The sequence below is a fragment of the Sphaeramia orbicularis genome, chromosome 15 (assembly GCF_902148855.1).
Source record: "Sphaeramia orbicularis chromosome 15, fSphaOr1.1, whole genome shotgun sequence".
NCBI lineage: Eukaryota > Metazoa > Chordata > Actinopteri > Kurtiformes > Apogonidae > Sphaeramia > Sphaeramia orbicularis.
In genome coordinates, this window is record NC_043971.1 from 5543054 (window position 1) to 5559915 (window position 16862).

Here is a 16862-nt window from a genome sequence, read left to right on the forward strand (position 1 = left end):
ACTCTTGTACTGCTATTGTTCAGGTCATTGTCGCGCAGAGGACGCCCATTCCTCTGCTCCCCCTCCTGCGACATTTGACTAGTCTGTAAGGAGTCCTTTTGTTGTGGAAGAGAGGAGGCCATGTTCTCATGGAAATGTACTGGGTGTGAGGTGGCTGCTCCTGGATACATCAAGGGAAAACACACTGACTCTGTTGGCAAAACGTCAGCTCGGCTTAGTCAAAGACGGACTCAGAGACCGGGGATGATTACAGCAGAGTCTGCAGAGCCTCCAGGCTACGATGACGTGAAGTTTTAGACCAAAATCACAAAAGAGTGGATGATAAAAGGATTCCTGATGATTTAAAACCACATATAAGAGTCATTTTCATCTCGTTTCTAGTTTCATCTTTTTGTAGTTATATCTTGTTGCATCTTTTTGTCTGGAAGTTTTAAGGTTTAAAAACATGAAGTAATCAAAGTCAACTTTTTTATCAGTGTGGCTGGAAAATTAGCTACATCTATAAAGTCATACTAAGCAACATGCCCATAATAAAGTATTTAAAAGCATCATGGTCAATGTTTTACATTTTGTTTACTTGAGCACCTCAAGCAGAACAAATGTTTTCAACAATATTCAAAGAAATCTATCTATAAAAATTCTTCCAGTGTAATGGGTCCATTTCATTTGGTTGCCTGTCGTTGTTGATATAGTTACTTGCAACTACTCTGTTATACATGAATATACATCGCAATAAAGCAGCCAGAGTCATCTCTCATCTCACGCTACTTCACAAATTACATCTTTTGTTCTACGAGACCCGAAATGGTAGGAATTGCAAACTATGCCTTAAAAATTTTGTGTGAGGTATTTAGCAACATCTCACGGCGAAATCGTACATCGTACCCCACTCTCCCTCTCCTACAGTGGCCACAAACAACACATACATACATCTAGAATCAGTCTGGTTTGTCTTTTATTGGCTTTTTAGTTGAGGTGCTAATAACTCCGGTCCATATTCAAAATGGGAAATGATAATATATGATAATAATATGAAGGCAACTCCCTTGGTAGATATAAACTGCTCGTTTTAAAGTAACAAAAACACAACAATTCTAATTTTCAGAGGATTAAAGACTAAAAATACTCATAATCATGTTTTCATATCACACTTCTACAATTAGACCCTCCTAAATCACCCTAAATCCGACACACTGGACCTTTAAGTTGTAACATTTGCATGCAGGAGTGCAGTATCTACAACACTTTAACATAAAGTCAGTGTGGAGAGCATCACATCTAACTAAACAACTTTCCCCAGATGTGACTGTCAGACTTCGACCACAGTGGAGTGTTACTTTACAAATTTATGGCGTTTTCATATCATCTAAACTAGCCTTAGAGAATTTGTGCACACACATATGGCAACTGCAGGAATAATAATAATCTGAAATGGAGAGAAAATACATACTTTTATTGTGAGAGGACCCCTAACCCTCGCAGCTGGGTGATTACATCATCCATACACATGGGTTGTCATGGTCTCACAATGTGGAAAAATGAAGGCACAGTTTAGTTTTTTGGTCAAATCCCAACAAAGTTCCCCCCAATTGCACAACTCCTGAACTGCAACCAAGCACCTACACCTCAAGAAAACAGTGGAAAACCATGTACATGCACTTTGCACTTTGTATTTGCTTGTTTTCTCTACATATGTTGTCAATTTGTTTAGGATATTTTCAGTCTGCGTGTGGTTCCTCATCGATCTCTCTTAGTTGCTGGGTCATTTCTGCTTCCCTCAGTTCACTTAAGGTCTTATCTGTTGTTGTCAGCTTTGCTCTGACAGTAAATCTGTGTCAGAAAAGCTGCCCTCTAGTGTCCAATCTTTTGTCCAACCTTTTGATGTCCACTATCAACAGAAGTTAATTCTTCTGCCTGAAGGAAAATCTCCTCCTATGTGAACAGCTCTCTGGTGGCAGTTTGAAACTAAAGCTTTGTATAAACTTCCTGCAGGTTTATGTTGAACAGGATCTCTAATTTTAAAGTGTGAGCACTACAATAAACAATAGCAGGGAGGTTAAAACCCTTTAAAGAGGAAGTAATATCAAGTAACAGGCAGGAGAACATGAACATGAAGCTGTGTGTGAGGAGCATCGGTCTCTCTTTCCTTTTATTGTCTCATGTCAGGTGTTTGGAATAACACAATGTGGCTCTTCTCATGAGAGATAAACAAAGTGGTCATGGAAACATTTACAACAGCACTCATAAATCAGTAAAGTGAAGCGTTTACACAAAGGGAACACTGGGAAAGTTAGTATTTAAAGACTTGGAGCATCTTTCTGAGCAAAACAAGTCGGGTCATGAGCTCAGTTCATGGGAGATAAACAAGTCTGCGCCTCCTCAGCCGACTCATGTATCACACACAGTTCAACAGCAGAAAACGGGTTAAAAGTGAAGCGACACCTACCCAGTAATCCATGTCGTCGAGGTAAACTCACACCGAAACACGTCTTTTCTGTCTGCGGCTCAGGAAAGTCACCTCCAGCCTCTGCTTTGAGTCTTCAGCTCTCATCTACATGCTACTATCAGACACAGCAGTAAGCTAACCCTGATTCAGGAAGTGAGCTGCACTGATGTACGGCTGCGCGGAAACTGCGCATGTGTAGATGTGACACTGCTGCGGATCGGCTGACGCGTCGTGGAGCTGCGGGCTGCGTCTGAGGCTGCGCGTTTTACAGATCAGATAGAGAAACGGGAGCCGCGCAGGATTTCACACTCGCAACTGTGAACTGGTTAGGAAAGCATAGGTGACGCATTCAGAGGGTTCACGTAAAGTAGGAGATATGGTGCGTTTAGGTGTAAAAGAAAAGAAGAGGAAGGGAGGAAACTGCTAAGAAACGTTTTTGTATAAATGGCTCTAACATTTTTTTCCTTCAACCCCTGTAATTTACTTAATTTTCAGCTCCAAGTCACAAAGTATCTACATTTGTTCACTGAAAATAAACCAATCTAATTTAAGATCTCTCTGTAGCACTTTGACATTCTGCTGAATGAAAAGTGCTTTATCAATGCACTTCATTATTATTATTATTATTATTATTATTATTATTATTATTATTATTATTAAGCTACCTTCAGGATGGGAAGTCCAAAAGCTATTATCAAAAAGACAATGCTGTGTTTGTGTCATATTCCAAGTCAAAATCTAGCAAATCAGTCTTTTTTCACCAGGTACTGAAAATCTAGAAGATATTAGACAATGTTTAAAGTGATATTTTACAGCCCATCAATAACATGGGAAATGTTAGCATTCAGTCACGTAGCTAACATTACCCTCTTAAACTGTTACATGAAAAGGTGGGAAAACTGTAAATTGGCTCTGAACTATGTTGCTGTCTTTTGTGACCAAATAGTTGAAACACACTTAAGAGAATTAATGTAATTCCCATTTCCTATCATACTAGACAGTCAAATGTTATCTAGAAGGTAACTAGTTGAATACTTGCTAGCTAATGCTAATGCTAACACTTTCAAATATATATCTAATAAGGTTTTTCCCAGGACAACCACAGATTCTTTCACGATTATCTCTGGACCTGCTGCGGTGGTCCGGCCTCTTCCCTGCCCTCATCATCACCACTCACTTATCCTCAACCGCCTCCATGTGTCTCCCCCTACTCCCCCCTTCTCCCCCTCTCCCCCAGTCCCTATCTCTATCGCTCTCTCTTTTTCCCCTTCTCTACTCTCTCTCTTTAACCCCAACTGGTCCAGGCAGACGGCCATCCTCCAGGAGTCTGGGTCTGCTCCAGGTTTCTGCTGTTAAAGGGAAGTTTTTCCTTCCACTGTCACCAGTCACAAGTGTTTGCTCCAGGAGGATTCTGTTGGGTTTCTGTAGAATTGACTTAGAGTCTGGTTTTGACCAACTCTATATATAAAATGTCAAGAGATAACTTTCTTGTGATCTGGCGCTATATAAATAAAATTTGATTGATTGAGTGATTTAATTGGTTTTCCCCTGTAAGTCGCTTTGGAAAAAAGCGTCTGCCAAATGCGTAAACATAAACATAAACATAAATATGTGGATTTATCTGATATAGTTTCAAATATTCTCTCTCCATTGCTTTTTCATTTGCTGATCAACAGCAAAGTATCAATGTAATAACAATTTGCCTATTCATTGCATTTGATCACGGCAGTTTAACATTATCCCTGTGCTAGCACCTAGCAGCTAGCAACGGAAAACCAAAGGAAAATGGCCGCCATGTTGTTCTCAGCTGGTCTCCATGTGGGCCTTTGGTTTCCCATCGTTATCAAGTGACAAACTACTTTTAGAAAATCCAAACCAATCAAATATTTTCTAGAATAGTATATTAAATAAATGTTTGACGTCATTGTGAGTTTTTTTTTTTTATCTCTGTATTCAGATCACTTGAATAATAAACTTCATTAAAATGACATCTGTAAATCTGGATGAGCACAAAAAATAAATGTTTATAAAACCAGGCTTGATATTTTAGTTCTGTCATCTTATACTTTGGTTTCAGTCCCTTTTTGCTCTCATTGTTTCTAAGTCCATGTTTAACTCCATCAGGGTCATATTTGTGCAACATCTTGGCAATAAATGACAACGTAAACTCAACCTGTCACAACCATATCCACAATAACAGCCAATTACTTAACATCTTTTCAAAGTAAAACTCTGACATCAGATAGCAGATAATGCAATAAAAAGCAAATAAATAGCTGTTTTTAACCACATAAAATGACAATAAATAAATCTGCAAAAAAAAAAAAGTCACTGACCACAGTTTATCCCTGGTTTTCAGAGGGATTCATCACTGTCCAGTGTTCACTTCGGTACATGTTATTATATTATTATTATATTAAAAATATGCGATTTCACATCTTTGTGTACAAAAATATAAAGAACAGTTGGATCTGGGAAAAGTCATTAAGTTAGTTTTGATGCTTTCCATTTTAATTCTACATTATTTCATTTACATGGTGCTCAAAATCACCAAGGCGATGCACATCTTCCTTATAAGAATAGACAAAATCCAGACGACCTCCTGAGTTCATGTCATAACCTTAAAAATGTAAGACTGAGTATTTATACACATGTGGTGGACTGCAGGGAGGTAACAATGTTTCAGTTTTGTTCTTGTTTTGTTTTGTTTTTGATATAAAAAAAAAAACAATATATCAATGAATGAGGAGCATAAGAAGCACATATGTTCTCTTTAAAAACATAAAATGCACATAGCTTGACAGTGGTGTAATGCAAATACGTAAGCTACTTTTACCAGATACAACTTGAGGTACTTGTACATTTATGATATTTGCATTTTCTGCTGTACATCTACTCAGTGGTAGAAGAAGTACTGAGACCATGTATTTAAGTAAATGTACCAATATAGCAATAAAAAAATACTCCAGTACAGGTAAAAATCTCGTATGAAAATTACACAAGGATTAGCCGTAAAATATAGTTTTCTGACAAATTATTAGATCAGATTTAATTACATTATCAACAGTGAATCTTCAGTGTTAACTGAACCATACTTTATATTAGGTTTTATACACAGAAAAATGTATAAATCTGATGTTTTTCATACGATGAGAGGTGACAAGTTAAGACAGAAAAGTTACACACTGTTTTTCTGACAAAAAGGATGGAAAAACCAGGCTTAAACTTTATATTGTGTCATGTTTTAAAAGCTTCTATTATCCATTGTGTCAGATTTCCCTCAGCACAATGAACATGTAGAAGTAGAAAGAAATACTGAATGGAAAAACTGAGTATAGCACAAGTACCTCAAACAGTAGAACTCCACACTGCAACCACTCCAATATTTATCACAAAAAGCTGTTGTTAATTAGCAAATTCATATTCATATAGGCTAAAACGTAAAATAGTAAATGCATGAAGAGTACATATAGTCATTGAAATGAGCTTTATGATTAACAGCAGAGACATTATAGATGAACGCATTCATGAACTGATATCCTTATTTTAATAGTTATGTGGCTCTGAATTATCTGATGAAACAGATGAAATATTAATATTAAAACCTACTTCTTCTGGTTAACTGGTTAAAAGTAGAAACAGCGCCACAAACTGGTGGAGTTCTGGAACTGCAATGAAAACCTGCAACAATGTGATGAAAAAGCAGAAGGAAAAAATATCTTATTACTTTCTTTATGAGAAAGGACTAAATTTTTAAGGAAATAAATACTTTTTCCAGTGATATTAATGTTATAACATATTTTGATCTGTATTTTTTTTTAAAATTAGAACAGAGTAATTGGGATTATGTTTATGTCCTTATGCAGGAATTTTAGTCTCATAAAATTATATGAAATGTTAAGAATTACATTTGAATGAGAATATTTCTTTTCCTAGAGACTAAAGTTAAAGTTTTATTAAATTGTTGAAATATGAGTAAACACAGGTTTTGTGCAGTGTAAAGTAGGATGTCCTCTTTAACAGTTAAATATATTAATATTACGCTTTAATCTGATTTATTAAAGTTTTAAGGGGTGAAAACTTCTTATTGAAGGGACCAAACATAACTTTATAGAACCATTACATGTTCACTGGTTTTATTTTATTACTCAGCTAAATCAGAAAACAGTGTAACTTCAAAAATCCTGATTATAAACTTTATGTTTTTTAATGAACAGATCCAGACACCTGGACTAAAGACAGGTCCAAAACAAAAACACACTGCAAAAATCTAAATCTTACCAAGTGTATTTTTCTCATTTCTTGTCAAAATATCTCATCACACTTAAAATAAGACATAATCACCTAAAGAGTAACTATTCTTTTTTTTTTTTTTTTTTTTTTTAATTCTCTTTTTATTGAAAGAAAAATTTTCTTTTCATACATTGAAAAAACAAACAAAAACACAAACTATGTACATCCAGAGAATGGTTGTAAAAAAAGAAAACAAAAACATTTACAGCAGCTCATTATGGTCCTGTCATACAAGATGTCAAAGTAAGGAATCAATGCAAAAATAAAGATAAACAAAAACACATTTCCTTCAGATGATTTTGGGTTCATATTCATGCATTCATCTCAGCAAAATCAGATCTCTAAAGAGTAACTTTTCAGTGAGATTTAAGAACTGATTTTTAGAAAATAGATCTGGAAAATCTGATTTCAAGAAATCTTACCAAGATAATTTTCACTTGTTCCACTGGCAGATTTTTATTTATTTATTTATTTATTTATTTATTTATTTATTTTTGCTTAATTCAAGATTTTTTTTTGCTTAATTAAAACCAACAAAAAATAAAAATCTGCCAATGGAGCAAGTGGAAATGATCATGGTAAGATTTCTTGAAATCAGATTTTCCAGATCTATTGTCTGAAAATCAGTTCTTATATCTCACTGAAAAGTTCCTCTTTAGGTGATTATGTCTTATTTTAAGTGTGATGAGATATTTTGACAAGAAATGAGAAAAATACACTTGGTAAGATTTGGATTTTTTCCAGTGCATGTGCATGAGACCTTTGTCACAAGTCCCAAATAATACAAGTTATTAAAATAAACCCAATAAACTGATCTAAAAGTGATATTATGACATAAATGAAGGTGGTGCTGAAGTTCATCCATATGAGGAAAATGTTCATTTGTCCCTGAAACAACAAAGAGCCACTAATGAACACAGATCTGCAAAGTGTAAACAATCTATCAGAGGAAACGAGGAAGAGAAAAAAAAAAAAAAAAAAAAAAAAAAACATTCTGCGGTAGTGAAAGGGGGCAACCACAGCCCCATTTCAATCTCCAATCTTTACAAAAAGACAAACTGTCTCCAAAGGACAGCTATTCCACTGTAATTGGTGTACACTGTCTTCAAAAGCTGAGGTGAGACGTACAATGCTTTGCCTGTGAAAAGAAACTCCAAAGCACATTAAAAGTGAATTACTTCTTGTGTAAAGTGCGTTCGGGGTCATTCTGGTCACGACGCGCGCACCTCTCCAAAAGCGCACACGTCTCCAAAGGCGCACTCTATACTTTTTAAAAGCCAGTCACATTGTTGAGAGGTTTCACAAGAGGTGTACATATGGCATCCGGGTTGCAATTAAATGTTTTTAAGATGTTTTTCCTTTCTTGAAGAAGTTTCCTTTTTCTTTTTTTCCCTCCCAGCAGCTCTTTGGCAGAAGGAACAGGAGGAGGGGGGCACATTGAATGGCTTCGCTGCTAGTTTGGGATGACAACAATCTGGTCAGCGAGTTGTTGGACTTTGATTGTCCCCTTCAAAACGTCCTTCAAACAAAAAGCTGAAGACGAAAATAAAGCCCCACCTGGTACCTCTGTTTGCTAAAATAATAATAAATAGATTTCGTTTAATAAATAAGCAAAAGAGACTGTAAAGTGAAGTAGTAGAGGAAGTATTAATCAGGAGCATCGGGCAGGTATCACCTGCTCCAGAGCTTGCTCAGTTTATTGTTAAATATTGTTAAATCACTTTTCGTACCAAGTCTGCTCCGATATCTGCTATTTCCACAGCAACTGGCCGCTTATGTTTGCCTATACTTTGCATAACAAGCAGGACACTACAACCCACTGATAAAAATCAAGGAGAGAGACTGACTTCAATCCCACACCTGTCCACGATATCCCACTATGGATTTGGCATCAATGATTATTTGTAAAGTGGTAATATTTCGTTTACTTTAGACTTTTCCTGCCTTTTATAACAGCAAGGCACCATCTCCTATCTCACTAGTGTATTTGTCCAGTTTATTGAAAGCATATGGTTATCAGATTGTTCCCAAAACACATATTTAGACAGAAAGTTAAGGAGAGCTTTTTGTGGTCCTTTGTTGGCGATAGTAAATCATGTTCGGGCTCTGCCACGCGCCCCCACGCCTCCTCTCCTGCGTGTGCACTTTATTCATCCACTTTATTCACCTCTAATGCCCTCAAAATTCAAGTTGTCCTATAAAAATGCAATGCGCCCTGGAGTTGTGCACGGTTTGGATGTGTTTTTGGACATGTCATAGCGCACACATATAGGGTCACATTACACAACATATTGAGCTTTTATTGTTATGACACACAACAGGACCCTTTGTGCCATCGGGCCACACAACAGGTTTGACCCTCTCCAATCCTCTTTGTTCGGTGGCCCCATGCGTAATTGTCTTTGTCCAACAGCCGGAGCTTTGCGCATTAACGCATTAACAAATGAGTGCAGAAATAAACTGCATGTGGCATTACAATCCAACTTTCATCCACCTACTGAAGGGGAAGTTTTCTGAGGTAATAAAGACGTGATTTATCTTCTGAAATAAGTCGTGGAATAATTCAAAAACAACAAAAAAACAACTTAAAACAGTTTGTTTTTGCGAGTAGCAGCTCATCATATGCGCGCTGTAGAAAATACGCAACTGAAGTTTCAACATTAATTAGCGGTTTAGATCAGATTAATTATATGTTTGTGGCGTTTCTCCAAAGTTTTCATTGTTGTGTGAAGTTGGAGTTGGATTTAGAACCGTCACCTTCTCGTTCCCTGCATAAGTTGTGCCAGCATGTGGAGTGCGTAAAACTTGGCTTTTGACGTTTCCAAACGGATGCAGATATGGAAATATTTGGAAAAACAAAGTCACAGGAGAAACAGGGAAAAGTTTACGACTGAAAATGTGTTTTTTATTTAATTCTATGAGATTTGGCTCATTTATTTTATTATTATTATTATTATTATTATTATTATTATGCAACCTTGAGTAATAAAGATTATGCAAAATGTTTTCATCAAACACAAAAGGAGCTGAATGAGTTGCCATTTAAACTCTCCTGAAAACTTTAATTTACAGGTAAAAACTTTCTCTCTTCTTTCCTTTTTGGACCCTATCATGTTTCTTTTCTTTTGTAATATTGCTTTTTTCCCTTTTATGTTACTTTTCTCCTGGAAAACTCTATAACCAAGGTTTGGAAAGCTGCAACACATACTATTTTTCTTCTTTACCTGCTTATTGTGTTTGGTTTTGATAAATAATTCCACTTCAAACACAACCTGTTATTTCCTGTGTGTGATAACCAGCAAATTGTAAAGCTGCACTTTTACAGTTTGTACTTGGAGTCTGGATTTTTCTTTAATAAAATCAGATCAAAAACGTGATTTTTATTTCATACAGACACCATTTTCTGCACATCTGGGCTCCTGTTAGCTTTTATTCCCTAGAAGGTGCAGGATTGGCGTTTATCCATGGGGCAGGTTGTTATTTACGCAAAAAAAATCTCCATGATAATCGCTCATTCTTAGTTTATTCTTCACATAGATGCCGCTCTTTAACCTGAATGTGCTGTGATACAGTGTGAATGACATGAATGAACTACTGCTCAGTGACAGATGCCTGTAACAGAGGATGGTCCAGGCTGCAGTTTGATCTCCAATACCTCCATCCATCACCTGCCAAAGCCTATATTCACGACCCTCTACCCCCGCATTGTTTTTTGGCAGATTATGACAAAGACTGCACAAAGAAATACAGAGCTGTGAAGAATGAGAGAGGGAGAGTAAGAAGGTGGAGGACGCGCTGTCTGGAAGCTGATTGGCTACTTGACAGGCGCTGTTGATTCAAGCGCAAAAAGATAAGATAAAGGGCATATAAAATGACAGAGATGCGCATCCATCCCTCACTGTCAGCTGCACGAATGAAGAGTCTGCTGCCTGGACCCGCACGAAACCAAGAGACTTCCCTGATCCAAGTGTCACCTGGCACAAGTAAGTGCGCAAATATGACTCTGAACTTTAGGAATCAGCTGCTGGTTCAGTAAAAAGACTGTATAGAGGTGAAAATGATGGATCAGAATGGGAAGGATGGTAAAAGTTTGGGAAAAATTGCACTGAATGTCAAAAAACTGCAGTAAATCCTTAGTAATTTTTGCTACTTACACTGAAACCTCACATGAAAACTATTAATGCAATGAAATCAGTGTTATTGCTCATCTCTGACTCTGATATAAAACCGTGCCTCATCCTTTCACTATGAATGACATAGAAAAAAACCCTTATATTTTAAGTATTAAAATCCTGGAATTGATTAAATATTTGGTAGTTTTGAGAGCAAAAGTTTTTTTTGGTTTTTTTTTGAGAGATTAACCCATAAAGACAAGGATTGTGTCAGTTCTCAAAGAACCTTTTCTCTCTATTTAACTTTTCTTAAGTGATTTTTTTTTTCAACATTCTTTTTATTGAAGTCAAGAGAAAAAAAAAACAGAAAGAAACAATACTTTTAGATTTTCTACATTGATGACATGTTTCCTATATGATTTATCACAATTTATTATAATATTATCCCCTGTATTTAGCATTTTTTTCAGTCAAAATCAGGTATTTCTATTATTTAATTTGCTTATCATGTAAATGTTCATAAAGCTCAAATTAAAGTTGAAGGTTATTATATCCAAAACAGAGAAAACTGGGAGAAAAGTGTTTACTTTTTTAGTAAAATCTCTCATTAACTGAACATAAACTAAGTGTGTCCATCCACTGTCACTGATCCAACTCCATGGGTTTTACTGGTGAGTTAATGTTGTAGAAGATGACGGTGTTTCCATGGCAACTACGGAGCCTCTGAACGTCGAGACGCATATTTGTTGACCATGGAAAGATGACAAACTGTATTTTACCTGAAATATTTCAACATATTGATAAGATTTAGTGGTTCAGAAGTTATTAAACATTTTAGATCAGTAGATAATTTTGGTCACCAGTTGCAGTTTGGGTCAGAAAAAATATAAAGATAGACGATTATTTTAAAGCACAGAACGCAAAAAGTGTCAAAAACTGACATTAAATTAAAAAAAAAAAAGTATTTGGTTCACTTACTTTTTCCTGGTGCACTGTAGTGTTTATATGTTCAATAAATACATGAATATTATAACTGTCAGGTTGTGTTTGTCTATATTTGTAACTTGGATGCAGATCAGATCACATTTTATTACCAATTCATGCAGAAAAGTAGAACATTTCAGAAAGTTCATACACGATTTAAGAAGAAAAAAAATGAAAGAGTAGCTGTTCGGGTCAGAAAAAATATAAATATATACGATTATTTTAAAGCACAGATCCCAAGAAGTGTCAAAAACTGACATTAAATGTAAAATAAAAATAGCCTTTGGTTCACTTACTTTTCCCATGTGTACTGCAGTGTTTATGTGTTCAATAAATACATGAAATATTATAATTGTTAGGTTGTGTTTGTCTGTATTTGTGACTTAGATGCAGATCAGATCACATTTTTATGACGAATTAATGCAAAAAAGTAGAACATTTCACAGAGTTCATTTACAATTTCTTGCCACTGTTTAAATAAAAGAAAGAAAAAAAGAAACATTCATGCCATAAGCTGTAACACAGACATAATAATCAGTAAATGAAAAATAAAAAGGACTAAAATGTGCCAGATGCTCTCAGAGGAACTGTTTGGATGAAGTGTGTGGTTCTTTTGCGCAGAATGTCTCCCACAGTGCAGTGCGTGCACATGCGCACATCCCCGGGCGCAGTGCCGTTCAGCAGCTTTTACCCGAACCTGATCCTGAACAACAGGAGTCCCGGACCGGACCCGTCCCCGGTGCGGAACCCGCGGCGCAGACCAGGCTCGGACCGGAGCGCGCAGCGGGGCCGGCGCAGGATGAAGGCCAACGACCGGGAGCGGCACCGGATGCACACCCTGAACTGCGCCCTGGACGCGCTGCGGAGCATCCTGCCCGCCTTACCGGAGGACGCCAAGATGACCAAGATAGAAACCCTGCGCTGCGCACACAACTACATCTGGGCCCTGACCCAGACCCTGCGCATGGAGGACCAGCACGGACGCACGGAGGACTACGGGCCGGGACCGGGACTGTGCAGCCCCGGGTGGGACCTGGGCTCACCGGGACACCCCACCGGCCACATGGACTACACCATCATCACCGGAAACCAGTGCACTGTCCCAGTTACGATCTACTTTAAACCAGTGCATGAGGAAAGTGGACTCAGGGATGCGTTTGGGTGTTAATGAGGGGTGTAGGAAATATGGGTTCTGCAATATATCGCGATATTTCATTTCACAATACTGTATCGATATTAAAAGGTACTGTATCGATATTTTCAGGTATTTATTCAAATGCAGATATGGAGGTTCATTTTTGTTTTTCTTTGTTTATAACTTATTTATTACAATTTAACACTGTTTTATTAAATAATGGTTGTTTGAAGCATCCTAAAAGTACTTTTTACTGTCTGAGAGGCAGATGGGAGGTCCTTTGTTGGGACACAAATACTGTTCTGATGTTAGTTCTGAACTAATAGAATCTGAACATTTGAACAGGATCTGAAACTGTAATGTCTGGAAAACACAATTTAAAGGTGCGGGAGACTTTCATGAGCAGTTTTTCATCGTCTCTGTCAATCCTCAGTCATATCCTCAGTATCATGAATCTGTCAGTCTGTCTGTCATTACTCACCTGAATCTCTGATAATTTCTGATCAATCTCTGATCAGTATCATGATATATCACAATATATCATGATACTGTTAAAAAGGCCTTTTTTTTTGCTTGTTTCTTTTTTAAAAATGATTTTTTTCCTGGAAGAATTGAATTACACCAGAAATATGCACAAATACTAAACACTTTTTTTTTTTTTTTTTTTTTTTTTTTTTTAATCGCAACAGGATCTACTGCTATATCCCAAAATATTCCCGTGTTCAAATTTAAAGGTGCAGGAGACTTTCATGAGCAGTTTTTCATCGTCTCTGTCCATCCTCAGTCATATCCTCAGCATCATGAATCTGTCAGTCTGTCTGTCATTCCTCAGCTGAATCTCTTGCATTATAGTGAACAGTTTCTTACTTCCATCCACCAGAAACAAACCATGTGTTTACAAACAGACCCAGGACGTCACTCGGGCATCTTTGAAATTTTGTCGTGACATGCATTGTGGGAAACGGAGGTTCGCGCCGCCACCTGACAGCAGCAGCAGCAGCAGCAGCGTGATCATATGGATGAAACAAACGCAGAAACAGCCACAGGAATATGTGTAGAAGGAAGGGAGCTCCTGCCGTTTCTGATCGTGTCTGTTCCAGCTGCTGCTGTCAGGCGGCTGCATGAGCCTTCACTTCCCACAATGCACGACTCGACAAAATTCTGAAGATGCCCGAGTTCCCTCCCGGGTCTGTTTGTAAACACATGGTTTGTTTCTGGTGGATGGAACTAAGAAACTGTTCACTGTAATGAGAGAGATTCAGGTGAGGAATGACGGACAGACTGTCAGATTCATGACACTGAGGATATGACTGAGGATGGACAGAGACGATGAAAAGATGGTCACGAAAGTCTCCTGCACCTTTAAATTTGAACACAGGAACGTTTTGGGATATAGCAGTAGATCCTGTTGCGATAAAAAAAAAAAAAAGTGTTTAGTATTTGTGTATATTTCTGGTGTAATTCAATTCTTCCAGGAAAAAAACATTTTTAAAAAAGAAACAAACAAAAAATGGTCTTTTTAACAGTATCATGATATATCGTATCGTGATCCTAGTATTGTGATTTGTATTGTATCACCAGATTCTTGCCAATACACACCCCTAGGGTTAATCCAACTGGACCAGGACGGGGGGGGGGTCAAAGTCAGATAACTTCAGGGGCCATAATCAGCCATATTTAACCCTTTCATGCACACTGGTCACTACAGTGGACAGCTATTCTACAGCTGTTCTCCTGTATATTCATGGATTTTTTTTTTTTTTTTACACATATCTTTATTAAAGTTTTAAGACACTACATATCTTTTCTGACATGAATTGGTAACATTATGTAGACCATAAACCCTCAGAATCACAAGCTCTCCCTATAGTTTTCACACAATTTATCAGTAAATACAGTTTCTGTGCATCAAAAATTAAAAGTGTGGTGTCCAGCTGAGTGGACATTTTTGCAACTTCATGAAAAATAAGTTCATAAGATATTTTTTTCATTATTATTTTTTTAATGTATTTTTTTTTATTTTTTTTAAAATTATTTTTATTTTATTTATTTTTTTAAATTCATTTTTCAGAAGAAAATTTTCAATCGCATTGTTTTTTTCATGCCTAAAGAGGAATAAAAACACTCAGGAAAAAATTTTGATTAAGGTTCTCATAATTCGTGCATGAAAGGGTTAATCTGAAGTGGGCCGGACCAGTACAATAATACCATAATAATATATAAACAATGTCAATTCCAAACTTTCCTCCACACTGCAAATAGCCAGATCTTACCAAGTGTATTTTTCTCATTTCTAGTCAAAATATCTCATCACACTTAAAATACAAATAAGAATCATGTACAACAGGGGTGTCAAAGTCATTTTAGATCAGTTCCACATACAGCCTGGTATGATCTAAAGTGGGCTGGACCAGTAAAATAATATAAATAATAGGATAAGAACTTTGGAGTGAAAAAAGTCAAATTCCGTTATGAAAATGTTTACATATACGAATTGTACTCGAACATAACATGAACAAATACACTACAAACAAAATGGTAAATGGACTGAACTTGTATAGCACATTTTCTACACCTTCATGGTGCCCAAAGGGCTTTACAATTCCTCACCTTCACCCATTCACACACACACTCATACACCAGTGGGCGGCTGCTGCCATGCAAGGCGCTGCCTGGCCCTACTGGGAGCAGTTTAGGGTTCAGTGTCTTGCCCAAGGACACTGTTACTAAATGGTTTGTATATTTGTAGTTGTAATGTACACGTGTAAATGATAAACGGAGGCAAAACATTGTTAAAAGTGCACTTGTTTTTCTTAAGATATTTCAGATTGTTCATGTTATTCAGATTTTAAAGGAAACGTTGTAGATGTAAACATTATCATTATGTAATTTTACTCTTTTCACTTGTTATTTTACTGGTCTGGCCCACTTCAGATCATACTGGGCTGAATGTGGAACTGAACTAAAATGAGTTTGACAGCCCTGCTATAGATGATAAAAACACTTATCCAATTCCATAATCACATGGATCAGATGCAAATGTATAAGGTTTAAACAAACTAAAGTGAGTTATCAATCTACCAAGGGTAGAGAATTGAGTGACTGTTCCCTCCTGGAGTCACAGCAGATTTAAAATCAGCAAAACACTACCAAGCACAAATGAAAATACATTTCAACACTGTTTCCAAAGCCGTCTTAGTAAAATAACTTATAAACCTGTCGTTCGTCTGCTCTGAGGGCTGATTTTAGTGTTTTTACTCAGATGCTCATTAACACTCCAGAGTTCAGACCTAAAAGAACAGAACAGTAGTATCTTAACCCGATAAAACTATTTGTATCATATGTGCTACACCAGGTTATTTATCTTATCAATACTTTCCGTGAAAACTTGTATTTTCTGCCCCCAGAGGAATGACTTTTTTTTTTTTGGCCCTTTTCAATTTGGCCGCTAACGTAAACTCAAACACACATTTTGTAGGAAAGTCTTTGGTACTTTTCAAAAAGTTACGTTAAGAAGACCATTTATATTGTTATTTGGTTGAAAGTTGAAAAATATTGATAAAAAATTAATAAGAAAAAGGCTGTAAAAAATTTTATGTATAAAAAAACAAAACAAAAAAACTACCTGAATTGATCTATATTTTCAAAATGTTACTGATAAAATGTTTTTTTGTATCTAAAGTTAACTTTGTGAGCAAAAAGTTGCCAAAAACCCCCAATGTATTGAATGTGACACAAAAAATATATTAAACAAAATTACATGGCAAAAATTTTTGTTTGGATTGTGTTAAAAGGGCCAATAAGAACTTCATTTCCAAAAACTTAGAATTTTGTGGGTAGTTTTTAAATGGGTCCGGTTTTACAGGGTTAAAGCACTTAGATTTTAAATAAG

General features: G+C 36.6%; 1 protein-coding gene across 1 annotated transcript in view; it reads right to left on the reverse strand.

The window, feature by feature from the left end:
• sgpl1 (sphingosine-1-phosphate lyase 1) overlaps window positions 1-2596 on the reverse strand; it is a 31320-nt gene extending 28724 nt beyond the window's left edge. Inside the window, exon 1 of the mRNA XM_030156259.1 lies at window positions 2447-2596. Within this exon, the coding sequence (XP_030012119.1) occupies window positions 2447-2458 (12 nt within the window). The 5' untranslated portion in view covers window positions 2459-2596. The remainder of the gene's footprint in view (window positions 1-2446) is intronic.
• Window positions 2597-16862: the final 14266 nt, after the last annotated feature.